General features: G+C 32.3%; 5 protein-coding genes and 1 long non-coding RNA gene across 10 annotated transcripts; 3 read left to right on the plus strand and 3 right to left on the minus strand.

Moving 5' to 3' along the window:
- Positions 1-348: 348 nt before the first annotated feature.
- On the minus strand, positions 349-1,361 carry LOC131604050 (protein PLANT CADMIUM RESISTANCE 3-like). The gene is made up of 4 exons (XM_058876541.1): positions 1,112-1,361; positions 967-1,038; positions 673-885; positions 349-577 (listed from the first exon to the last, which is right to left on the minus strand). The coding sequence occupies exons 1-4, from the start codon at positions 1,254-1,256 to the stop codon at positions 495-497; spliced, it is 513 nt and encodes a 170-aa protein (XP_058732524.1). The 5' UTR covers positions 1,257-1,361; the 3' UTR covers positions 349-494.
- A 1,911-nt stretch (positions 1,362-3,272) lies between these two features.
- LOC131604051 (uncharacterized) lies at positions 3,273-13,481 on the plus strand. Of its 5 annotated transcripts, XR_009284610.1 has the most exons (5): positions 3,273-4,268; positions 4,406-4,509; positions 4,706-12,055; positions 12,175-12,279; positions 12,367-13,481. It is a non-coding gene; the product is annotated as an uncharacterized LOC131604051 (long non-coding RNA). The 5 variants fall into 5 exon arrangements; XR_009284611.1 differs by having other exon boundaries at positions 4,706-12,626; positions 12,717-13,481; XR_009284609.1 differs by having other exon boundaries at positions 12,175-13,481.
- LOC131604049 (protein PLANT CADMIUM RESISTANCE 2-like) lies at positions 8,268-14,416 on the minus strand. The gene is made up of 4 exons (XM_058876539.1): positions 14,154-14,416; positions 13,859-13,930; positions 8,586-8,798; positions 8,268-8,501 (listed from the first exon to the last, which is right to left on the minus strand). The coding sequence occupies exons 1-4, from the start codon at positions 14,302-14,304 to the stop codon at positions 8,413-8,415; spliced, it is 525 nt and encodes a 174-aa protein (XP_058732522.1). The 5' UTR covers positions 14,305-14,416; the 3' UTR covers positions 8,268-8,412.
- A 5,239-nt stretch (positions 14,417-19,655) lies between these two features.
- Positions 19,656-21,191, minus strand: LOC131604048 (protein PLANT CADMIUM RESISTANCE 2-like). The gene is made up of 4 exons (XM_058876538.1): positions 20,855-21,191; positions 20,560-20,631; positions 20,099-20,311; positions 19,656-19,969 (listed from the first exon to the last, which is right to left on the minus strand). Exons 1-4 carry the CDS (start codon positions 21,057-21,059, stop codon positions 19,869-19,871), a joined length of 591 nt encoding a protein of 196 aa, XP_058732521.1. The 5' UTR covers positions 21,060-21,191; the 3' UTR covers positions 19,656-19,868.
- Positions 21,192-23,690: 2,499 nt separating this feature from the next.
- LOC131606064 (uncharacterized) lies at positions 23,691-25,223 on the plus strand. Its single transcript, XM_058878349.1, has one exon. The coding sequence runs from the start codon at positions 23,691-23,693 to the stop codon at positions 25,221-25,223; it is 1,533 nt and encodes a 510-aa protein (XP_058734332.1).
- A 117-nt stretch (positions 25,224-25,340) lies between these two features.
- LOC131608261 (uncharacterized) lies at positions 25,341-26,888 on the plus strand. Its single transcript, XM_058880175.1, has 3 exons — positions 25,341-25,536; positions 25,619-25,854; positions 25,933-26,888. Exons 1-3 carry the CDS (start codon positions 25,387-25,389, stop codon positions 26,720-26,722), a joined length of 1,176 nt encoding a protein of 391 aa, XP_058736158.1. The 5' UTR covers positions 25,341-25,386; the 3' UTR covers positions 26,723-26,888.
- Positions 26,889-27,131: the final 243 nt, after the last annotated feature.

Genomic DNA, 27,131 nt, shown 5'->3' on the forward strand with positions numbered 1-27,131 from the left:
GAAAAAGTTTCTTTCAATAAAATATTTTAAAAAATAAATATTTAACTGAAGTTTTTAAAATTCTTTTTAAAAGAATTATTAATTTATATAAATATTAACAACTCCTTTTATATTAACATATAAATATAAATAAATTATTGACAAAGGTTTGAATCCTAACGCACTAGTTTTCACACATTTAACTCAATATATTATGTATCATCAAATATTGACCTTTTATGTTTGCAGAAGGCTTTACATTTTCAAGCATGCACCTATTAAAAACTATGCTAAATTATGGATATAAAATAAGGGGGAAAATAGACGTGTAAGAAGAATTAACTAAATATTTGACTACTTCTAGACGAATAAACCAAACAATAATTTCTTTATTAATTTAATAGCCAATTACACAAAGCTAAAAGACAATTATTCAAATTAACCATCACAATAATTCCAGAAATTAAAAAATCTTATGGTACTCAAGTATGTGAATAAACATGCATCGTATAACTTCAACGAGTCATGAATTCAACTCTTGGAGCTGTTGGTGCCATGACCACTCCTCTACTTCCTTGCGCAACATTTCCATCCCACCCTAATTACCAATTTCAAATTAATTATAATTAGATAAATTCAAGTAAAAAGAAAAAAAATTAAGATAATTAAAAATAATTTTGTATATATTTATACCAAGTTGCATGTCAAATCCACGGTTTTGAAGCTCACGATATTCTTGACACAATGCACATGATTCACAACACCAATGAAGTAAGCAATCACAACAAGGTTTGTCTTTGAGCATGTATTGTTGTCTCATCTTGTTACGATAGATACATGAGTATAAACATCCACAACCAGTTAAACAACATATCAGTGTGTACAGTGATCCACTCACAAGACATGCTGCATTAATACAATCATTTAAAAACAATGTTATTAATTAATATATGTATAATATTATTAATTAATTAATGTATATCTTACAAGTTGTTCCTTTGTCAACAATCTCAGCAATTCGACCAAAGGTGATGCACGGACACCAATACGTTATGCAACCTAAAAATTAGTAACAATTATTAGAATAATAATTAAATAATGAAGTTGTAATCAGAAAAATTTAATTACATACATGTTTGGAGGTCGGAGAAGCAGTCACATAGACCAGTAGACCATTCTTGGGGGTCGATTTTATGGTGGTGGCCCACGGGGATACCGGTGGCTGGTGGTGGATAAGGTGGCTGTGCATAATGTAATTGTGAAGTTGGAGGATTCATAACTATTTATTGGTTGAGTTTAAGAGTTGGGAAAATAGAGAGATAGATGATATGATATGGTTGAGTTTGTGTTATGCTATGGCATAATAATTTACTAGGTATATTTATAAGCAAAATGTTTGAGGAGGCTTGGAATAAATATAGAATAGTTCTTGAATAAGAACATGTCAATGTCTGAGATTGATTGGTTAATTGGTCAATTTACGTGTGCAAGTTGTTGAGAATTGAGACTAGTAACTTATGAATTAATGAAGAATGATGTAATAAAATAATAGTTACGGAAGTAACAAGGTAGGTTGGTTTGAACTTTCATCGTCTTGAGAGGCTGCTTGCATACGTGTAATTCGGCAGCTGAATTGCATGAAACAGCCCAAATTCGGCAGTCTCCCATCAAAATAAACTAGTGTGATACCCGTGCATTCGCACGGGTACCCGTCGTTTTCGCGGATTTGGATTGAAGAAAATAAAAGGTATTACTAAAAGATTAAATTTGAATTTAAATGGAAAAAGTTATAAAAATACTAATATTAAAAAAAGTAAATATTAAAAAAAAGTAACTTCGTGTTCCTGTTAATATTTAATATTTTGTCAATAACTTCGTATTCCTGTTAATATTTATTTTGATCAGTAACTTCGTGTTCCAGTTAATATTCAAAATTTGTTCCGTTAATCCAATATTTTATTCAGTAACTTCATATTCCCGTTAATATTCAATATTTTGATCAATAACTTCATGTTCCCGTTAATATTCATTATTTTGATCAGTAATTTCATATTCCCGTTAATATTCCAAATTTGTTCACGTTAATATTCAATATTTTGATTATGAACGTTACGTTCTCGTTAATATTCAATATTTTGATTAATAACTTCATGTTCTCATTAATATTTAATATAGTTTGATCAATAACTTCGTGTTCCCGTTAATATTTAATAGTTTGATCAATAACTTCATGTTCCCGTTAATATTCAGTAGTTTTATTTTTTAATTAAAATATTGCTTTTTGTTTGAAAAAATTTTATAAAAAATTTCGAATTGACGTTCCTTTAAGTAAAAATAAAAGAAATTTTTTAAATAAACACAAATAAGAATTTTTTTCACAAATAAAATTATTTAGCAAATAATAATGTTTTAAATAAATTTACATTACATTAATAAATTTTAATTTTGTCTTTTTGTGATGATTTTGAACATACAATCTTGACTGTAACAATCAATTTAATTAATTATCAAATTTTGTATTTTATTATAGGTTAATATCTTTTAATAATTATTAAATTTTAATCAATTGGATATTAGAAATGCAAGTAAGTTGATACTAACTAAATTTACAAACATAATCTTGTGATATCAAAAGTGAACAATTTTATGCAATAAGCACTGGCAATGAGAGATAGATGATATGATATGGTTGAGTTTGTGTTATGCTATGGCATAATAATTTACTAGGTATATTTATAAGCAAAATGTTTGAGGAGGCTTGGAATAAATATAGAATAGTTCTTGAATAAGAACATGTCAATGTCTGAGATTGATTGGTTAATTGGTCAATTTACGTGTGCAAGTTGTTGAGAATTGAGACTAGTAACTTATGAATTAATGAAGAATGATGTAATAAAATAATAGTTACGGAAGTAACAAGGTAGGTTGGTTTGAACTTTCATCGTCTTGAGAGGCTGCTTGCATACGTGTAATTCGGCAGCTGAATTGCATGAAACAGCCCAAATTCGGCAGTCTCCCATCAAAATAAATATCACTTTCACTATGAGGAATGAAATGATAACTACAAGAAATATGGATTTTAAATGAATTTTTATGATCTTTTTGTAATCAAAGAGTTACAAAATCCTTTGTGTGAAAATAATATAAAATTAGAAAACTCTTCTAAAAAACAAAAATGCAAGGTTTAATTGAAAGGGTAAACCAAATGAAAAAATTAACACAATATATTTATATTGATTCATCGTCAATTTTAAAAACTAAAAATTATAATAGTCAATATCAACTATATTAGAGGTAACCACTCAAAACGCTGAAAGTAGAAATTTAAAAATTTAAAAATATCCTTTGCAAAAGATAAATTCTCATACAATTGAACTTAAAATTTGAAATTGGAGTAGACAAGGAGTTTTCCCTTGCATCATTTAATGGCGCGAATAAAAATTTGCATTGGAAAAACAAATATTCCTTTTGTCAAACTTTCGAGGGGTTTCCTCAAAAGTTTGGAATCACTGTGTGTTGCAAGGTGTTACCTCCCTCACATAATTTATTTGTTTTGAAATTTAATTTGATTGGATCTGACATTAAACATGTTAGCGTTAGTTGCATTTCTCTCTTAACTCTTCACCATTCATCTACTAAAAATATAAGAAAAGTAATACCTCATATAATTACATTCTAATCTTAATCAAATCAATAGATTAACCAGATTTTAAGGACATAATGGTCATTAGGTGTTTTAAATATTTAAACTAAATTAATCAAAATAATAAAATACAATAATAGTCAATAATTAGGAAGTTTGAAACATCACATTTAATGAGGCCAATAACAACAATAATAGTCAATAATTAGGAAGTTTGAAACACTCACAAAAATATATATTTCAAATCTCCCAACTCCAAAGCAGAAGGGCGGCTATGTAATCATTCAAGTTCATGAGGCGTGCAAAACTCATTCAATGTATTGAATTTATGGCAACCTCTATATTAACAACCCATTTCATCGCCCTTCCACATTTCATCGCCCTTCCTCATCAATATTCCATGGCTCAATGTTATTTATTATGACTACACAAATCGATATTTCACAGGAAATGTGCTTTCAATTTTCAATTTCATTACTTTTTTTGCCAATCTTTGGATAGCTAAATCAATTTAAATTGCATAACTGATTATATAAACATCTTCTTATTTTTCTATTCCTCTTTTATTCTTCATCAATCGATATCGTTCCATTATCATCCAATTTGGTCTGATTTTAAATCCTTGCAAAGATCTTCAGAATCAAAGGTACATTGTGTTTGATACTTTCGAATCAAACCCTATTTTTGAGTTTTTTGCTTTTTCATCTTGAATTTTGAAATTTAGGTTTTTTTTTGCTTCACTATTGAGATGTTTCATTTTTGTGTTGTGGTTGACATTGGGAGAATGAGAAGAATACAGATGGTTCCGAGCACGAAACAAATGTCTTCCGCCAAAACATGACTCAGATTGGGAAAATTGACGAAATATTGGTCTTGTAAATGAATCTGTGAGTTTCTATCTTATTTTAAGATGCCAGGTTAATGTCTAAGTTTCTATCTTATTTTAAGATGTGGACATAAAAGGGAGAATATAGCCTACCAAGTGTTTGTTTTTTTGTTCACATTTGATTTTGAAATATTTGTTAGTCATAAAGTTGTTCCTTTCAGTTTTGGCTATTAATGTTTGTGTGAATGTTATTGCAGTTGTCATGGACGTTTGAGAATGGAGGAATGGGGCTAAATTGGCGATGAAAATGGATTTAATCTCTTGATTCTAAAAAATTACAGCAAAAATATTGGACTTTCTCATCGATGCAAACATCAGGCTTAGTGTATGGTAAGTTGATAACATTCTATATTCACATTATTTACCAAAATTCATCACTTTTCTTCACATTATTGTGTGATTGTGCAGGACCACTTATATAGTTTCTCGCTTATTTTACTAACCATTTAATCTGCAAACACACTAGAGGAGGAGTGAATTATGTTGATTAAAAATCGAAACCAATTTGTAAAAATTTATTATTTAAAATAACTATTTTGATTTTGGTAATCACACATAAATAAGACAGTAGAAATAAAGAAAGAATATTAAGATGAAGAGATAGACAACAGAAATAACATAAACAATAGAGATAAGAGATAGAAAAGATGCACCATATTTCTAAAGGTTCAGCCTAACCACTTGGTCTACTCCTGTCTATTTTTCTTCTTCTTGGATGTATCTAATTAAAATTAATTTGAAATTGGTAATTAGATTGACATGGACACAAGATCCACCTAATCAATCAGGGAGTCTTGTTCTAATTTTAAAATAGGCTTAAAGAATATGAATTTATACTGAATTTTTAAAAAAGTCGGTATAAAATTACAGATTTTGAAAACAAATCATGATTTTACACTTATTTTTAAAAAATTGGTGTAAAATAGATCTTGAAAACAAACTAAATTTACATCTATTTTTAATAAATAAGTGTGAAATAGATTTTGAAAACATATTGATTTTACACCTGTTTAAGAAATAGGTGTAAAATGTATTACTTTATTGATTAAAAAAACAAGTGGGACCCCAAATTACGGGGTCAGTGCAACACTTGTTAATGGCCGACCCTGCATGGACATTATAATTCATTTGAAATTGGTAATTAGGGTGGCATGAAAATGTTGCACAAGGAAGCAGAGGACTAGCCATGACACCAATGTTTTTAGGAGTTGAATACATGACTCGTGTAAGTTAGGATCCATGTTTATTCAAAATGATTGAATAGCATAAGATTTTTTTAAATTTATGGAATTATTGTGAAGATTAATTTCCATAATCTTAAGTTTGATTAGAATTGGCTTTCTAAAAATCTCGTTATTGAATATTCTACAAGAATTGTAATTATAATTTCTTTAATTGATTAATTATTAAGTGCATCAAACAACTTTGCTTGAAGCTTTAACCATTATTCATTGCATTGTCTATCTCATCATTCTGCACATTTGATGTCATACTTCCCTAATAAATCATAAGAAGCGGGAGAGTGTGGCTACGCTGGAAGATGAATATTTGAGGAGTGCAAATAGAAGATGAATCATTACCCTTGAGGGAAACGTGTACGTTTATTTTACATTTTATATTTGAGTGTAGTCATTGTCATTTTTTTTAATTAATACTTGTCAGAATTGGATCGAACTCTATTATGTCGAAGGGTAGTTTCTGATTTGACAGAGAATATGAATGAGGTCGAAGCTTGTTCGCATGCTGGTGTCGAAGACTTACATACTGTAGTCAAAATGTGTTCTAGTATGTGGGTGTTGAAATGCTAGGGTTGTTAGTATTTTGAATTGAGATTGTTTGTTATATCCAATTGTTTAAGTTAGATTGTACCCTAAGTTAGCTTGTAATGAGTATTTGTGAAAAAGCCCATTAGTTCAGTATGTTAGGTTTATTACAAATAGCATACTAGTCTCTCATCATTGTACACTACAAATCCTAATTTAGGGTGAGAGGGTTATTTGTAGGGGTGGCAAAACAGGCCTGGCCCGTTGGGCATGCCCGTTTTGCCTGCACTTTAGTGTGAGGCGGGCCAAGGATTTAGGCCCTCATCCTCTAGTGTGTCTGCATCACCCTATCCAATTTTCTTCGCGGACATGGTCATTTATATAAACTTTTATGTTTTTAGGCTTAAAAGGTGCAGTGCCCGCGGGCTTTTCTTGCCTCGCCCTTACTTTTTTGTACGGTGGGCCTAGATTTTAGGCTCGCATCCACCACTATGCCCGCCTCGTCCCACTCCATTTTTTGCGGGCTTTTGCGGGACGGGCATACCTGTTTGCCACCTCTAGTTATTTGTTATTCTTGTAACACTTGTAATCTTGTTTCAAAGAGAAACTAAAGGATTGGTATTCTTTACTTTCTCTATCAATGAAGACTACAAGTGTTACAAGAGTAATAAATAACCTTCTCACTCAAAATTAGGATTTGCAGTGTGCAATAATGAGAGACTAGTATGCTATTTATAATAAATCTAACATACTAATCTAATGGGCTTTTTCACAAATACTCATTACAAGCTAACTTAAACAATTGGATGTTACAAATAGGCTTAGTTCGAAATACTAAAACTAGGGCTGTCATTGAACCGAACCAACTCGAAAATAGTTCGAAATTCGGTTCAACAATTAAATCGTTGAACTAGGTTCATAAATCAAATGAGTTGAATATGAGCTAAAAACTAAGTTCGTTAACTAAATGAGCTGAATTTGAACTATACATAGTTCGACTCGTTAGGCTTATGAGTCAAATATATTGTTTATGAGATGGATTATATTGTTTTTAAGAGTAAGTTTAAAGATTTGCTCCAAATCTTAGTCCTATATTTTCTTTTAATCAAAAAATTTTAATTGATAATTTATATTCTCAATTGAGCAAAATATTTCTAAAAATAATTATACAAATAAAATAAACGTCGTATAAATTTCAATCTTATAACTTATATTTTATTTTTATATTTTATATTTTAAAAAAATATTAATTTAAAATGTCAAATATATAAAAAGAATAGACTTTAAAAAAATGACTTTTAAGCCCGTGAAACAAACGAGTTGAACCTAACAAGTTGAACTGAGTTGTTCGTGAACTTCTAACGAGTCAAGTTTGAGTTGGAAAAAAAGTTTATGACGAACTCGAACCGATATTTGAACTGAACTAATTCTTAACGAGTCGAGCCGAGCTGAGGCGAGTTCGACTCGACTTATTTCCAGCCCTACTAACAACCCTAACATTTCGACACGCACATACTTGAACACACTTCGACTACAGTATATAAGTCTTCGACAACAGCATGCGAACAAGTTTCAACCTCATGCATATTCTCTAACAAACCAGAAACTACTCTTCAACCTAATAGAGTTCGATCTAATTCTAACTGTTTCTTTTTCCATATTGTATGGATATTTCCTCTCATTGATTTTGCAACAATATTATGTTGAGGGGGTGAAGATTCTATGATATGAAAACACAAAGGAGAAACCAAAAGATTGCACATGAAAATTGGTTTCAGTGTTTAACATTTGTTAGATATTTGTTAACATTAAATAAAAAGCTATAAAAAGTGTTACATACTAAACATTAGCAATATTTTATAAAAGTGATTGGTGACACTTAATACATTTAAAACTAGTACATACTAAGTATACGTATTGGATATTTTCACCACAAAATGAAGGTATAATTTGCAATACATATCTTCTAGAAAATATCATAACATAAAATGGATTCTAATTAATGAACCAAAAAAAAAACAATAATCACACTTATTTCTGACAATATTAGACTTGATATTAATCCAAATATTTTAAACACATAAGTCTTAGTCAACCACATAACTACATCATATGGAAATACATATAGATTTTCACACACTTCAACGATCCATACTCGATTCGACTGTTGGCGCTGTTGTTGTAGCCATGGTTATTCCTTTAGTCTGTTGCTCAACATTTCCATGCCACCCTAACCATGCCAAGTTCAATCAAAATAATATTATACTAATGGTTTAAATCATATAATATGGTTAACTGATTAATATATACATACCAGTGACTAAGTTAAATCCATGATTTTCAAGCTCACGGTATTCTTGAGACAAAGCGCAAGCCTCGCAGCAGCAATGAATCAAGAAATCTAAACAATCACTTCCTTTCAAATTGTATTGTTGTCTTATCTCTGAGCGGTAAAAGCAAGAATACAAGCCACCATGCCCACACATACAACAAAATAACATATACACAGAACCATTCCCACAGCAAGCTGGAAAACCATAAAAAATATTAAATTACTCACAATAATTAGCTTTTCCATTAATAAATATGTTTAATTTAATCTTAAAATGTATTCGTCAATTTAAAGTTTATAAAAGTAAAAACTAATTCTTATAAATACCATATTATGTGTTATATATAAGAGAGAAATAACATAGAAAACATTAATGATAATTTTACTCAATACAACAAAGACAAAAGGCAAACAAAATGGCAACGTTTTAAAAAAAGAAAATAAAAAAAAGTGTAACAAACACCAACAATAAAAAAACAAAATAATTCGTCCCACCTTGAGAAACTCAAAAATCTTTTTTCGAAGGAGATTTAAGTGACTGAGAAACCTACTTAAAAAAATTTTCAATGAGAAAACAATGATCTTAAAAGTATTTGTATTTCTCTAAACATCTGCTAGGATTTAGGTATCCTTGATATTGCTTCTTCCCACTCCAAGGAACTCGTCACCAAAGAAAAATACGCACAGCTAACAATGAACTAGACACTAGTATTGTGCAACCAAGATAAAATATCCTCCAACTGGGACATATTCCTAGTCCTTAAAATGAAAACTAGATCATCAACTAGGCGTTGTTCACAAAACAAATACTCCTTTAAATAAGGTCTCAAACTCATAAATTCCTTTCCCAAGTTCCCAATATTACACATAAGATTATCCTACTAGTTTGACACTGAAAAACACCTACTCCTATAAAATTGTGACATGAAATATACTTCCACAACCTTATCGTAAAAAAAACTTCATACCTCACCATGGTCCATGAGAATCACTCATATTTATATTCTAGTGGTTCAACAAACAAAGAGACCTTTTTCATTATGACGGGAACAAGGAATAACTTTTGTGGCGGTAACCAATTGGGGAATAAAATATTTGGCTACCATATCTTACAACAAGGAAATCTCTCCACAAAAAAGGTGCACGGTAAGAATCGTCCATATGCATTTCCCAATAAATATCATGTTATAAACATGCAAATTCTCAACACCTAAGACATAAACTTTCTTTCAGCTGCATAAATATAGACATCTGACCCAGGAAATCTTCCTCCAACCTTTTACCCTTGACCCCCCCCCCCCCCCCCAAATAATTCCTCTTTGAGTATATTTAAAGTTCTTACAAATTTAATTGGAAACGTCGCAAAAGAGAAATAAAAGATAAAGATATGGTTAAGGACCGATTTAAAATAGCCACCTTACAACTAGATTGTAATATCTATTAAAACAAAAACCAAGTGTCACCTTCAGAGTCCTAAGTAAAGGATCTCATGTACATGAGTTTAGCACACTTTCCATATTCAATAAACCAAAATATGAAAAAGGCACTAGAGAAGAGAATGTATCTTAGGAACAAACGAGATAAAGTAGGAAGAAAATATACAAATTAAGATACACAAAGACTTAATAAAGAAACAAAAACCATATTAACTTGGAATTTTATTACAATTACAGGGAGCCACAACATCATCAACCTTTAATGATGAGAATGAGATTGATTGTGTATCTCTTTAAACTTCAAAGAAGAAGTTAGATGAGATACCATTTAGCTTAGCCAAATCTACCATAGTCTAAATAAATGAATGGAAAAGTATCGATTGACATTATACATAGCCACATAAGCCATTTTCACCCATCAATCACATGCTCTCAAAACCACATATATTTCCTCTTACTCCTTAGCTTTCACACAGATATAAATAATAACTTTTATTTGTGTCTCCTTCCCACCTTGCCTATGAATGTTGGATTACCAAGAAATATTTTATCTTTAGTAAACTCTATAACTCATCCATGGCAATAATTTTATAGGTTGCCTTTGAAGGTGAGAAAAATACACAACAATGGGGGGTTGAATAACATATCTGATAACTTTTGCTTTTCTAGAAACAACGGCTTCTGAATCTAATCAATTCCAGATTCTAAGCTAGAGTAAGCAGTAGCAACATAATTTAAAATGCAGAAGCAATAAGTAAATCACACACAACAATTATCCTAGTTCCTCTATAATGAGAGTAGTCCAGTCCCCTTATCACACAAGAGCTTTTCACTATTATCAAAACCTGATTATAACTTTCTTAGATACACCAGTCAAAGACTTCCTGCTCAATCACTCTAAAAGAGACTTCCTTGCCTAAACTCACAATTTAGGACTTCCTTGCTCAATCACACCTGAAAGATACTGTATTTCCTAAACTCAGAGTTCAAGACTTCCTTGTTCAATCACACTTGAAAGAGACTTCCTTGCCTAAACTCACACTTCAGGACTTCCTTTCTCAATCACACCTGAAAGACTCTTCCTTGCCTAAACTCACAGTTTAGGACTTCATTGCTCAAACACTCAGTCTAAGACTTTTACCAATTCTAAACAAAATGTTTAGGATTACAATAAGATGTACGTGATATAAAATCACAGGTACAAATCATACGTGATTCGTTGACTGCATTGCATTACATAAAGGTTGTGAAAATGAATGTTTTAATGGTATTGTGCAATTGAGTTGTTTTGGCTTACACATATGAGTTATGCTAATTGATGTAATTTGAAATTTATGAGATATGATATATTTGTTTGAGGCTATCCTTGCATTTCTTTTGCACCATTATATATTTTGAGTGTATTCTCACCCCTCTATTGTTTGTGGTGTTCTGTGCACCTTCATGGGGTATAGACAAGCAGGTAGATGAGTAGCTATTTTAGAGCTGAAGAATATCGTTGAGGCTATTCTTCTTTTATTTGTTTTATGCATTTTAGATTCCTTCCTCTGATCTGTAACACCGGGCGAGCGAGCGTGTATGATTTATTTTACTATGAGTTGTTGTTGAGATAGTAGATGTTATAACTCTTGATATTTTTGAGTTGTGTTGATGTTGAAGGAATTTGTCATAACTGCGTTAAATTTCAAATAAAGATTATCATGAGACTTATTTAATTGATGATCTGTGAGTTGTTGATTAATTCTGCTGCGATGAGCCTATGTAAAGTCGAGCATGTGATGACATGTGTTTTGAATTATAAGTTTTGTTTAAAAAGTGTTACAGAACAGGTTTATGATGTGATGTGTTACACCTTAAATGTGAATATTTGTATATATTTGAATGATTTAGTATTATTAAATGTTGGGATTTTAGGTGTTACAGCAGGTACCCGGGGGATTTGGAGGAGGCTCGTCTGACTTATCGTTGTCGCCTTTACACCCGCACCATGTTGATCGACATGTCTTGGACGGAGGGGTAAAATTCAATTGTATAATTCTTTGAAAAAACATGTTTGTTATAATATTCGAAGTTTCTGACGATGGTTTATATTTATGCATGACCATGATGCTTTAAAATGTATCAACCATGACCAGAAGATTATTGGTCTGTCGCGGCCTAATGAGTAGTGGTTTCATGATGCGATCATCTATCTGGACTGAGAAATTTTTGTAGGATCGGTTATGTTACGATTAACCATGGTATGTGTAAAAGTCACTTGAGAAGCTCATGCTAGGTTTCTATTCTTGGAGAAGTTGTTTACACAGAAACTGCATGTTGTCGAGCAGGTCGTTGGTGATTATGAGCAGGTTACGCAACATAGTGCATATGCATTAAGAGTATACATGTTGTACTTGTTTGCCACGTCCATTTTTGTGGACAAGAGTGTCACTTATATGGATGTAATCTACTTGAGATACTTCGCTGACTTGTAGCGGGTCCATGAGTACAACTAGGGGTCGCTTGTTTGGTCTACATGTACTCCAAGTTAACTGAAAGTTGTATGTGGAAGACCAAATAGATGACAAACAACATCACACCGTTGACGGTTATATTTCTGCATCTTTGAGTGTTTGTGTGTCATTTTCATCACACTTATGGAACACCATTATTAATTATTCATATGTACCATTTTTAGGCTTGGATCCTCCAGCACTTCCCACGCATATCCAGCTTGTCATGTGCTCTGATCTACACTAAGGATATGCCACATACTTCTGCATTCATCCTGCTCAAAGGGAATCGGGTGATGGATCCATACATAAAATATCTTGACCGCATAATAGCAGAGGATATACACTTTCATACATACGTCGATCATTGTGAGACGACATTGCATTCTACTCTTGATGGTTGGCTTGTGGTTCACGTCTGATGTACTCTCATCAGCCTGAGTGCGTCATACGACAATTGGGCTACAAGCAGTTTGTTTCTAGATATCCTTCTGAGACTGCTCCTGCTCCCGTTATGACACGTAGAGATATGTGTGCCATGTAAGATGATTACCTTAATCATCTGGTATCAGATGAGGCACAAAGTATCATAGCTCCTAGCGATTGGAGTGTTGCACACAATTACATCCAGTGGTATTTTAGAGTGTCACATTCTTATATGACATTGGATGCTTCAGGAGATCAACCTAGGTCAGCTCATCAAGAAATATATGGTGTGAATACGAAAATAAATATCCGTACTGTCTAGTGTGAATCCGGAAATGAAAATTTGTATTTTGTCTGGTGTGAATACGGAGATGCATCTCCTTATCAACATATGTAAAAAAAAAGTTTCAGTGAAGAATGCATGAGGTGTACATGGAGTAGTTCCGAAGATGCATCTCTAAAATAAATTTTAAAAAAAAAAGGAGTAAGACTCAAGTGGGACTTAATTTAGTGAGACTCAGAATACGTTGAAAATACATTTCTAAAATCAAAGACATTTTAGAATTTTTATAGGGTGTTTTTTCACCCGTGCTTTTTAAAAAATTTACATTATAAATGTCTCTTTTTAATATATTTTTATTAGTCAATCTTAAAAAAACCTAAAGAGAGAACAATATTAATGGATTGAGAATCCTTGTAGTCATTTATTGCACTTATTTTTTTAATTATAATATTTTTAACATGTGTCATAAGGACATATCTTAGCACGACCCTTCAAAGAAATATACCTAGTATGCCCGTAAATATTGAAACTCTCATTTATTTAAGAAAAAATATATATTTTTGCAATGAAGTGAATGAAAATTAGACAATAGTATAATTGATGAGATAAGTGTCGTACAAGTGGATCCCTGGTCACTGATTTCAGCAAGTTGGCCAAAGGTAATACATGGACACCAAAACGTTTTGCAACCTGAAACAAATTAAACATAAGAATCAAATAATAGATATTTATTTAACACTTATACATAAGTTCTCCATCACAAATAAATTTAAATTTTTAAATTTATTAAATAATTAATGTATATAATTTATATATAAATCAGATACATTAATTATTCAATAAAACTAAAATATAAAATTTTATAGAGAAAATATATAGTTAGTTGAGAAAAGGTTGAGATAATACTACTTACATTTTTCGGGATCGGAGCAGCAGTCGAAAAGACCGGTAGACCATTCAACTAGAGGTTTACGCGGAGGAGGAGGATGTGTACTGTTAATGTTCCTCCGTGACGGAGAACCTTCAGAGGTGTTTGTTAGTTTTTCTTCCTCTGGTAGAGACATTTGTGGAAGAAAGAAAAAGAATGAGTCAAACCAAGGTGTGTTATACTTTGTTGATATATTGTCATCATGTGAATCAATTGTGAGTGTGGAATGGTTCAAACTACAAGTCAATTTTTGGAAAAGTTTTATAAGCGTGTATGCTTCTTCAACTTGTCCACAACTAGTCACTTTATCTCTTTTCTAATATTTTTATATTTTAATTAGTTTTTATAATTTTAATATATTGTTTGTTCACTTTTTATTAATAAAATTTATTTATTAATTCAATTCAACTAACTAACATATTAGTTACTAGTGATAAATATTTTTTAATAATTGTGAAATTTCATTGTAGTTTCGGAGAAAAATAATTAAACTTTATTGTGGTCAACATACAGTAGTGTATTTTGTTATCCTTAAATATTCGTTTATGATTTTTTTTTTTTTATGAAGTTTATCTTACTTGTCATAAGACATGCTTTGATACATTTGAAAAATACGTCGTTTATTGTAAGGAGCTTTCAAGTTTCAAATACTGACATGACTTTGATTAGGACGTCTTATTAGATATATTTAGGAGTGTCAGGTAACTGTAAAAAAGAGACACATGTGAATTTCTTGGCAGACTCACATGAAGGGAGATCGACACTTAGGCGAATAGATGTTTTGGTGTATGATTGGATAGGATGGAAACATGCATGTGTAAACTTGACTGAGATATCTCCGTTAGTGGGAATGAAAACTAGAGGTTTAATTTCCTATGAGACATGTAGCTCTCAAAGTCGCTTCAAGTAAAGTTGACAAGCATGAGAAAGCTTGTTCCGACAATCAATATGTTTTCATACTATTCGCCTTTGAGACTTTTGGTTTTCTAACCCTTGGAGCAAGGCATATTTTACAGAAGTGCAAAGGTCCATGCATAGAAATGTCGTGTCTCATAGGACAATAATATATTTTTAAAAGGATTGGTTTTGACATCCAAAAAAGAAGCAGTCGTGTAGCTTTGACAACCTTTTTCTATATAATCTTTATTTTATATATATTATTTAAATCATCTTAAATAATAATAATTTTTAGTTTTTAAAATAAAAATTTGGAAATCTTTGTCTCTATTTAAATTATTTTGTTTGATTGATGAAAGAAATATATAATAAAGAAAATGAAAGAAAGAAAGAAAAAAAATAAGAAATTTTATTTCACATATGCTTCTAAGAATAATTATATACATATTTATACACGAATACCTTCCTTTTAATATATATTTTAAACTAATTTTTATTTTTAAGAATACATTTTACTATTTTAATATTAATTAAGTTAATTACAATATTATTTAATTGTTAGATTCATTTTAATTCATTGGATTTTCTACACAAGGATGAATATACATTATTTGTTTTTTTTTTACAAGGACGAGTGAAAAGATCAATTTTACTATTTTTTTTCTTCATAAAAACGGATGATCAATGTTAACTTTATTTTACTCGACTCTTTTTTGTTGCACAATGACATGTGAATAACATTAGATATACTTTAATTCACTTCTTTTTCTATACAAGAATGTGAGGAAAATATTTAACTTATTTAACTCCCCTCTTTGTCCAACACTGTACAACCTTGTAAAATATGAACACATGCCACTCCAACAAAATGTTATTCACTCATCTCTTTTTTTTTTCTCTTGCACCCAAACACATTTAATCGTTCTAGTTTTATGTCAGTGATATTAAATCTTTATCATGCCTCAACATTCACAAAGCAACCACTTCAACACCAACCTTAATATACAACTGATTTAAATCAAACATTCGACTTCCTCTCTTTTGACCTAAACCGCACACAAGAGTTTAACCAATTTACCATTTTTCTTTTACAAGAGTAAACAGAAAATTAATCTCGTTAAATTAGTTCAGTTGATAGTTGTGCAGAAACATAAGATGCAGGAGCGCGGGTTCAAATCCGCAACATCCACTTGTTCACCTTTAAAAAGTGATTTTAAGTCACTAAACTACTTAACCAAAAAAAAGAAAAACAAGAAAGTGAACTATCCAATCTTTCCCAAAACTTCAACCCCAAACAAACTATAATATCTTTCTCAAGACTTCCAACCATTTGAAACATATTATCTTTCCCAAAATAAGCTATATTATCCTTCTCGAGACTTTAAACCATTTGAAATGTATAATCCTTTTCAAGGTTATCAATTATCTAAAATTTTACATGTTTATCACCCCAAATAATAAATTTGTGGACTCTGCCAACAAAAATGGTGATGTTGATGATGATAAAAATGATTGATTTATAATAGGCATCAATCAATAAAAAGTTCCTAGAAGCAACCACAAAAGGGATGGCTACAACTACCATTAGTGTATGTATGTGTATTACGTCTGATACATTGCTCAGAACTATCTAAGAAAATTTAAAAAACATACTTAGCAACAAAGGTAGACCGATTAGTTAACTTCTGAAACTTTTTAAATTGAAATATAGATGAAATTAAAAAACATGATCAGTTGATCTTGTATCTAAGAGCCCAAATTTATAATTAAAAGCCTTACAAATAGAAGGAATTAAATTGTTGCCCATTTTGGATGAAGATTATTGACATTGTGTGTGAAGGTGAAGCTTGTGAACTTTGCAATAGAAAAAGCAAACTCTTTTGTTGATTTGTTGTAAAATCACTAAGGTGTACCATCTATTTCTTTGTGCTCATGAACCTGATTTGTTGTTATCATCATTTTCAGATTGTGCAATAGCATAACTGTATTGTAGCACATTATAATTATTGAAATAATTTGATGGATAAATGGACTCTTTGAAGCACATGTCAATTGTGTGACCCGGATGTTTTTCAGTTGGTACAAATTTCAATTTTTTTTCTACCTTTTCCCGCAGAACAAAGACCACAACTTTCACCTCTTCCATTATCTGATCCAAAACCAATATTGAATATGGAAGCAACAATTTTGGAATTTTTTTTTTAAATAACCATGTATTAGAAAAAAATTACGCAAATAATCATACTTCGGAAAAAATTACGCAAATAACCAAGTTTCAGAAAACATTGACACCAAGGCGCCATGTGAGATGGCGCCACCATTGTATCAGATGAAGGGAGGCGCCATTTGGGATGATTCCTATGTACAACTTTTCTGCAATAAGCCATCTCAGATGGCGCCTTGGTGCATTTTCAAATGGAAAATTGAACAAAAATATACAAGGAGGCGCCATATGAGATGGCTCCTCCTCCTAAAAGTTGAAGGGAGGCGCCATTTGACATGGCTTATTGGGACTGAGTGTGCCATGTCAGATGGCGCCTAGGACTAAAAAAAAGAGAATAAGCCATGTGAGATGGCGCCTTGGTGTTAAGGGTTTAAGAAACCTCGTTATTTGCGTAATTTTTTTCGAAATGTGCTTATTTGCGTAATTTTTTTTTAATACATGGTTATTTTTAAAAAAAAATCACAATTTTGGATTCTTTACATTTATTTAAAAATTGAGTTTTTTATTGAATCAATATTGAAAACACTTTACTCATATTTGGAAGAGGACCCATAAATAGGGGTGTCCGCGGGTTGTGTTGGGTTTTATTTAATTAAATTTAATACCCGACCCAATCATTAGTTTTTAGTTTGGGTTGAGTGTTAAACTCTTACTTCTAAGATTAAATTCGAACCAAAGCAACTCGCTCATCAATTGGTTGGGTTGTGTTCGTGGATTACCCACTAAATATAATTTTTAAATTCTAAATAAAATATTAATTTAATTAACACATTTATTTTAAAAAACATTTTAAAAAATCATAAAATTTTATATTTAATTTGAATAAAATTTATCATTTAATACCTAAAAATTCTTTTACGATTCAGATCAAGTCAAAAAAAATATACAAATTGTGTAATGTATAATTTAAAAGATAAGATATATCTCTCTTCGAATAAATAAATTTGATCTCTCAAATTTGATTTAAACTTAGACTTTTACGATTAACAAAAACTATAATTATATTTTAAAATATATATGCATACTAAGATTTCTGTTAGATAATTTATAAATAAAAATAGAGTGACATGTTAATGGGCTGGGTTCGCGGGTTCGTGAGTTTAAAACTTCAAACCCGTTACCCGACTAAATACTAATGGGTTTGAATGGATTGGTTTGGATTGGACCTGTATATGATTGGGTTGGATAAAAATATGAGTTAGGTTGGTCGGGTGAGTGGGTTTGCGGGTTGACCTGTACCCATAAACACCCCTGCTCATAAGCATGATTTGAGATTTAAGAAGAGAGTGTATCTCATTAAGCCCCTTGAGAAAATAAATGATACAGTCATTTTCATATACTTCTTAATCTTGGGGATAAACTTGCAAAAACATTTATCCTAGCATGTTCACCAAGGTAACGGGTAAAAACTATTAAACTCTTGCCATAGGTTTTTTCAAGTTAGTAAAATAATTGGGGATTACTTAAGGCACCCTAATGATTACTATCACGCCCTTGTGAAAAACTTAAAATATTCTCTGATTTCGGAGATACATCTCCGAACACACCTGATCTTTAAGTGTGTCTCAATTTTGACGTTTTGAATGAAGCGCAGTGTGCATCCGAATATGCATCTCCAGAATCTGAGGGATAATTTTGGATTTTCTTAAGCTAATTTTTCATCTCTTATGGTGGGATTAGTAATCCCCAAATAACTTGTGATAATAGAATTAGGATTGGCTAAATGGGTAAGACCCGTCCTTTTAACACAGTATGTTTGGCGGACTAAGCTTATATTATCGTATCTTTACTTTGACCATCATGCTCTGTTTTTGCCAGGATTTCGTGGGGTTGAGCCTAAATGGGGCGACCATACCCCTAAACTTCACAATGCACTGTTGGAATGACCTAGATTTCAAACGTCTGCCCTCTACTTTGATCGACTCGTCCTATTTTTTGACTGGCAAACTCATTTACCACTTCTGAGTAGAATCACATTGATTACAAAAAATTCTTCTTCAAGATATGATACACTCAAAATATCTCCTTAATGGTCTTGCAACTTAGGCTAAATCTCAGTTAAGGATTCTAAATAAAAGGACATTAAGAGTAACTTGTTAGATGAATTATTTAGTCAGAACATTGTCATGTTATAAAATTGGAGGATTAATAAAAAACAATTCTAGAATATTCACTAGAATGCATAAAATATCGATCAAACACGTTCTGTTGGTAATTTTGATTAGGACACCAAATCGTTAGAATCAGAAAAACTGTTCTAAAACCAACGAGAAATATGAAGAGAATAGGAATTGAAAAAACATCCAAGAGGAGTACAGAATTGAACTAAAGATAAAAAAATAAATAAATCAAAGATAAATAACAAAAAAATAAACTATGTTAGTACATAATAAACATTAGCCATATTTTTATTTGTGTTGATACTGAACACGCTACAAATTTTCACACAATATCTTTTTGAAAATACAGTAACATATCACACACTTATTTTGGATACTACTTATATTTGAGATGAACACGAAGTTTATCAACATGCTTGTCTAAATCACAACTACATATCATATGGATCTTCACTCACTTCAACGACTCATGCCTAATTCGACAGTTGGAGCAGTAGTTGTAGCAGCAGCCGAAGCCATCACAATTCCTCGAGTCCGTTGCTCCACATTTCCATGCCACCCTAACCATTCCAACATCAATCAAACATATAAACATAAGAAATCGAAAACACATAAAAAAGGTTCTATATAACCACAAAGATTCATGTTTCGAATGTAACATTTTTTTCATTTGATATTTCGTGACATACCAATGACCATGTTAAATCCACGGTGTTCGAGCTCACGATATTCTTGACACAAGGCGCAAGCCTCGCAGCAGCAATGAATCAGACAATCTGTGCAATCATTTCCTTTCAAACCATACTGTTGTCTCATCTTTGAACGGTAGAAGCAAGAATACAAACAACCACACCCAATCACACAACAAATCAACGTGTACAATGCCCCACTAGCACCACATGCTGCAAAACCAAAAAGAAGTAAAAATCATCAAGTTGAATCACAACCCCAATTTTATTTAATTTTTAATGTAACCGTCACTATATAGTTTAAAGAAGTCAAATTAATCCTTTACTAGATCCAACTTCTCTAAAATGAATAATTTATTTTAGATTCTCAATTTAGTCAACTTAATAAATTATCATATATTTTCTTAGTAAAATAAATGTATATAATTGAATTTGTTATAAGAAATTAAAGGTTGGCTTACAAGTTGATCCCTTGTCAATGATTTCTGCAACTTGACCAAAAGTAATACAAGGACACCAAAATGTTATGCAACCTGAAACAAATTAAACATAATATATGAAATAGGCAATCAACAAGTCAACACCGGTAAACTATGAATCACAGACAAAATACAGACACGAATATGTTGACATCGATAATAATTTATTAAAATAAATAAATTAAACTTAATCACAACTACAAATCACGCTAGGATATGGACACTTTTTTCTTTCAGAAGTGTCCGTGTTTCAGAGATAATAAGATGGGAGACATACTTTTTGTAGGATCAGAGCAGCAATCACAAAGACCGGAGGACCATTCAACTATAGGTTTAGGCGGAGGAGGAGGAACTGGCTGGTAGTCAGAGGACGTGGTGCCGGAATATGTGGATGTATTACTGTTGTAGCTGACCGGAAAACCTGTGGCAGCGCCTGGTTGTGGCTGATTGTAAGATGGCTTTCCTTCCTGTGGTTGATACATTTTTGGAAAGTGAGGTTGTTGTTTTGAGTTGATGTATTGTCAAGATGTGAATGAATGAATTTTCCTCGCGTTTATAACTGTGGAAAATTTGTGTGAGTGTGGAATGGTTCAACGTTGGGGGATTGTATAAGCGCGTCTTCTTCTTATGCAACTTGTTCGTTACTTCCACTATAATTATTATTAAACAAAATAAACAGAAAATGTTTCTTATACACCTTCATGATATTTGATTAATCACATACAATAATAATTAATTTAGTTACTAATTTACAAATAAATTATTTACTAGAATTTAAGTGTAAATTGAGTTAATTGTTTAATCATTTAACTTAATTACATTATTACACATGATTAAGCATGTATTCATGTATATGTACAACTAAGTTGAATACAATATTAGTATCCAAAATAAAGCTTGTCAAAAAAAAAGTATCCAAAATAAAATTGTTTCTTTTCAATAAAGTGAGTAGGGTATTTATATTGTACCATGACACTCTGGATTGAAATAAAATATCATAATTGCATATACATTCTCTGAACCAACCTCACATTGGTGTGGTATCTCATTAAAGACAAAGGTAGCTAAGTCTTTTGATGTAAATTAGTTATTGATAAATTCGGTGAATACTTCACAAATTAAAAAATATATTTAATTATATATATTATTTCATATTTGAAGAACTTATTTCTCTTATATAGTAGTCGTAGGTTATGACTTCAATAATATAATTATAAATCATGTTCCATAGCTATTTGATTAAGTTGCTAAAATGTAGACATTAGCTATTTAGTTTATTTTTCTTTATCGAACTTTTTAAAAAAATACCTTAACTTGTTAGCCGATTACACTATTTTTGTAAAAACATTTTTTATTTTCATTTTTCAATATATGTATTTATTTCAACTTTTTAATAAAACATAGGAACTTTTAAAATGAACCTTTAAAATGATAAGATGATGTAATGTTAGTTAGAAACAATGTATTTTTTAAAAATTAAAAAAATAATAATTATATTTTGCTATTTTTATTGTTCTGGAAAAAAATGAATACAATTATTCATTGCAAAAGTTTCATAAAATTAGTAAGACAGTAAAACATAGAAAATGTGAAAATAAAAAACTTTTTTCATAGAAAGAGATTTAGTTTTTCACTTATAGCTTTAATGCTGCATAGTTTTTTGGAGTATTAACATTTTGTATATTTTTATTTAATACAAGTTGACACATTATTATTATAATTAGAAAATATATACAGACTGCTTTACTTTCTACACATTCCACTATGATTTGATTTGAATACAAGTGTTGATAAGGATAGTTGTATTGACCGCACGACTCTTGCGTGATGAGAACAATAACTTACATACGCGCGCGTGTGGAATTAACAAAATTAAAGGTTTACTTTATCTTGCATTCTTGCTTGACTTTTGGTAGTAGGGACTTGGCAGGACATATAAAACAAACAAAAGACTTTTAAAATAATCAAAACTAATATTTATTTAAATGAAAATCTAGATTTACACTATTTGCATAAGGGAGTTTATACACTATCAATTAACCACAATCGTAAACTATGAATAACTCTGAATAATGGAAACACTCTAGCTTGCACCACCACTCATTTAAAGCAGATCTTCCCCATCAAAATTGAGTCATTTTGACAGGACTTACAAGATAGAGTTCTGTTGCTATGTATGATGCATCTGCAAAATAACTAGCATAACCATTTATTTGTGGCAGGCAAAATACCCTTTTTCGTCCCTTAACTTTCACTCGGGGTCCATTTTGGTCCCACAATTTTTAAAAAGTTCACATAACTCCCTTATCTTTTAAAATGGTGCCACGTTTATCCTTCCGTTTGGTTCCGTTAGTTGTCTCATTATTTTATCATAAACGTGGCATTACGTGGCATTTTAAGAGTGCTGATGTGTCAAATACAGTATTATAGGGTTATTTTCTCATTTCCACTAAGTACCATTTTCCAGAATACTTCATTTCTCTTGTCCATAGAAGACGAAAAGCTCGAAGAAACTCTGAGTACCCTTCTCGTCTGTGCATTGCAATCTGAAGGAATAGCGAGGATTGACACCACTGAATCACAACAGGTATGTCATTTAGGGTTCGTATTTATGTTTCGTATCTAGGTTTCGTTTTTAGGGTTCTCTTTTAGGGTTCGTGTTTAGGGTCCGCTTTTAGGGTTCGTAAATCAGGGATTGTTAATTTAGGGTTTGTTTGTTCTGATTTAGGGTTATTAAAGCACGAATTTTATTTAGGGTTTGCTTTGCTTCAGGTGTAATGGACGAGTTTCTGAATTTAACCATTCACCATAGTGGTGGATTCGTTGATATTAACAATGGTCTGTATGAAGGAGGAGACGTTGCAAAGTTGAGAATAGATGCAGATACGTGGGGTTATTTTGAATTTGTTGGTGTTCTTAAGGAATTAGGTTATAGAGAGTTTGAGAGAATTTGGTACAGAGATCCTACTGAAGGCATGCTTGAATTAGTTGATGATAAAGGAGCCTTAGATATAGCTGATCTTTATAGGGTGCACTTAAAGGTTGACATATATATTCAACACACAGTAGCTCAGCCAGAATTTTCTGATATTCCTATTGATGCAGAAGAGTTAATGTCAAAAATTAATGAGGAATTTGCTGGTCTGGAAGAAGATAATGTTGTGAGGGCAGAAGATAATGTTGTGATGGCAGAAGATAATGTTGTGAGGGCAGAAGATAATGTTTTGATGGATGATGACAATGTTGTGAGGGATGAAGAGACTATTGTGAGTGAAGACTGCACTGCTGTGAGGGATGGAGAGAATATTGTGAGGGAAGATTGCACTACTGTGAGGGAAGATTGCACTACTGTGAGGGATGAAGAGACTATTGTGAGGGAAGAGGTACATACTGTGAGGGAAGATTGCACTACTGTGAGGGAAGATTGCACTACTGTGAGGGATGAAGAGACTATTGTGAGGGAAGAGGTACATACTGTGAGGGATGAGGACAATGTGGGTGAGGTGAATGATGGGTCTACTACTGATAGTGGAGATGATAGTGCTGATGAAAATTATGAGAGTGCTATGGAAGTGGGATTTGATGATTCATCTGATGGCTTTGAAGAATTAGAGGAAGAAGATTTGGATGATCTTCTTGAAGATCTAGAGGGGGGACAAAGCAAACAACAGTTGGATAAAGATGGTTTGGAAGAGGAAATAGCAAATGATAGTGAGGAACTTGAAAGTGGCTGTGATAGTGAAGAAGGTGATGTTAAACATAAGAGTTACCCAATGTTTAATGTGAAGAAGGACATGGCAGATTATAAGTGGGAAGTAGGAGTGTACTTTAGGTCAAAGGATGACTTCAAGGAAGCTATAACATCATATGCTGTGCAAAGTGGAAGAAATATGAGGTTTACAAAGAATGACAAAGTGAGGGTGAGGGTTAAATGCAAGGATGGGTGTCAATGGGAAGCATATTGTGCTAAATTGCCAAATGAAGAAACATGGCAACTAAGGAAATTGGTTGAAAAGCATGAGTGCAGTAGAGAGTATAATGTGAAAATGTTGACCACTAAATGGCTGAGCAAGAGAATTCAAAACTCTCTGAAAACCAATCCAAGGATGAAGATTAAGGACATAAAGGCAAAGACTCAAAGGAAGTGGAATGTGGGTGTTAACAAGACTAAGGCTATAAGGGCAAGATTTAAGGCTAGAGACATGGTGGATGGATATTTCTTAGGGGATTATACAAGGATTTATGATTATTGCCATGAGTTGCTAAGAGCTAACCCAGGGTCTACTATCAAGATTAATGTTGATCCAGTCCCAGATGGTAGTGAGGACCAAAGACCATATTTCAAAAGGTTGTATGTTTGCTTTGCAGCATGTAAGGAAAGCTTTAAGTTATCTAGGCACATCATTGGTCTAGATGGTTGCTTCTTAAAGGGGTTGTGTGGTGGACAAATTCTGGCTGCAATAGGGAGAGATCCAAATGACCAGATGCTTCCAGTTGCATTTGCAGTTGTGGAAGGAGAAAACAGGGATAGCTGGACCTGGTTTTTGCAGTTGCTGATTGATGACCTAGGTGGTCAAGAAGAGTGTTTGACATACACATTCATCTCAGACCAGCAAAAGGTCATAGTTTATTTTGTTTGTGCATAATTATGTCTTTAGTATCACATTACACTTTTTCATTGATGCATTATATTCTTATGTGAATTTTCAGGGTCTACTACCAGCAATGGATGAACTTTTGCCAGGTGTTGAACAAAGATTTTGTGTGAGGCACCTTTATAATAACTTCAGGAAGAAGTATCCTGGTAAAATGTTGAAAGATGCTATCTGGAAAGCTGCAAGGTCAACCTATGTACAAGCTTGGGAGAGAGAAATGAGGTCTATGAGACTTATTAGTGATGAGGCATATTTACATATGATGAAGACATCTCCAAGATTCTGGAGTAAATCACACTTTAAGGTAACTTGTTGTTACTTGCTATTACTTGTTTGATAAGATGTATATGTTTGATAATAAGAACCTGTTCATGTGCTGTGTTTAGGTAACTAACAAATGTGATACTCTACTCAATAACATGTCTGAGGCATTCAATAGTGTGATCCTTGAGTCAAGGACCAAGCCTTTAGTAACAATGCTGGAAGAGATCAGGACCTATTTTATGGAGAGATGGGCTAAGAATAGGATGCGGTTTGAGAATTTACCTGATGATGCAGTGCTGCCAAACATTAGAAAACAAGTGGAGAAAACAAGTACCTACACCAACTCATGGATTGTAAGGTATAAAAAGTGTGATCTCTTGTATTTAATTAATTATGCATGAGCTGTAATGTGATTCTTGGTTATTCTATTGTGTAGGATGTCTGATGAACATATTTTTGAGGTTAAGCATGTGCAAGATCCAGCTGACATGTTCACTGTGAACTTGAAGGACCACATATGTTCATGTAGGAGGTGGGAGTTGTCTGGTTTGCCATGTGTTCATGCATTGTCATGTATGAAGAGTAGGAACTTTAGATTTGAAGATTTCATTCCAGAGTACTATAGGAAGAGTAGGTACATTGCTGTCTACAAACCAGTTATATATCCTGTGAATGGTTCTAACCTATGGGCAAGGACACAATACCCAGATGTGCATCCTCCTAAGTTCAGAAAAATGCCTGGCAGACCAAAGAAGAAGAGGAATCTTGAACAAGGAGAGCTTGATGGTACTGACAGAAAACTTAGGAGGACAGGACTGATTGTGAAATGCAGTAGATGCAAAAAGTCAGGGCACAACAAAGCTACATGTAAGGTGACAGGGCCTGCACAGCCAACTACTCAACAAACATCACAACAAATTCCTCAAGGGCCTGCACAGCCAACTACTCAACAAACATCACAAGTAACAACTTCACAGCCAGCTACTCAACAAGTTAGTGCACAGCCAGCTACTCAACAAAGTCAACCAGCTTCTCAGACATCCAGAACAAGACAAAGTCCTGCAAAAAAGGCAACAACAAGCAAGGCAAAAAAGCTGGGTGTGAGAAGGCCACAGACTCCTTGGGTACCACCAGGACCAACCACAAGACTAGGTGCATCAAAAATTGGGCCAACAACTAGGAGGACAACACCAACAAAGAGAGCCTCATTCAAGAAGAATGTCTAGCACTTTAGATTTTATATTAGTTATTTAGCACTTTTGGAACTTATTAACAATTATGGTTTTATGTAATTTGTCTGGTAATTTGTCTGGTTTTATGCACTTTTGTAATGTTTGGAATCCTAACTGGTGTATTATAAGTACTCTGCAAGTCTAATGTATCTTTTGAACCTCTATGGCACTTTTGTTTAATGTGATGCTCTGTTCTGGTTGCATTGTAAGCATTTTGTTGTGATACTCTGTTTTCAAAATTACAACATTAAACTGAATTGGTACATAATTCTGAACTGGTACATAATTGTACATAATTGATACATAACTGAACACAACATAATGCTTTCAATTTGTTCATAAAACTGGTACATAACTGGTTATAATTGGTTCATAAGACTGGTGCATAATTGATACACAATTG

The sequence above is a fragment of the Vicia villosa genome, linkage group LG5 (genome assembly GCF_029867415.1).
Source record: "Vicia villosa cultivar HV-30 ecotype Madison, WI linkage group LG5, Vvil1.0, whole genome shotgun sequence".
Taxonomy (NCBI): domain Eukaryota; kingdom Viridiplantae; phylum Streptophyta; class Magnoliopsida; order Fabales; family Fabaceae; genus Vicia; species Vicia villosa.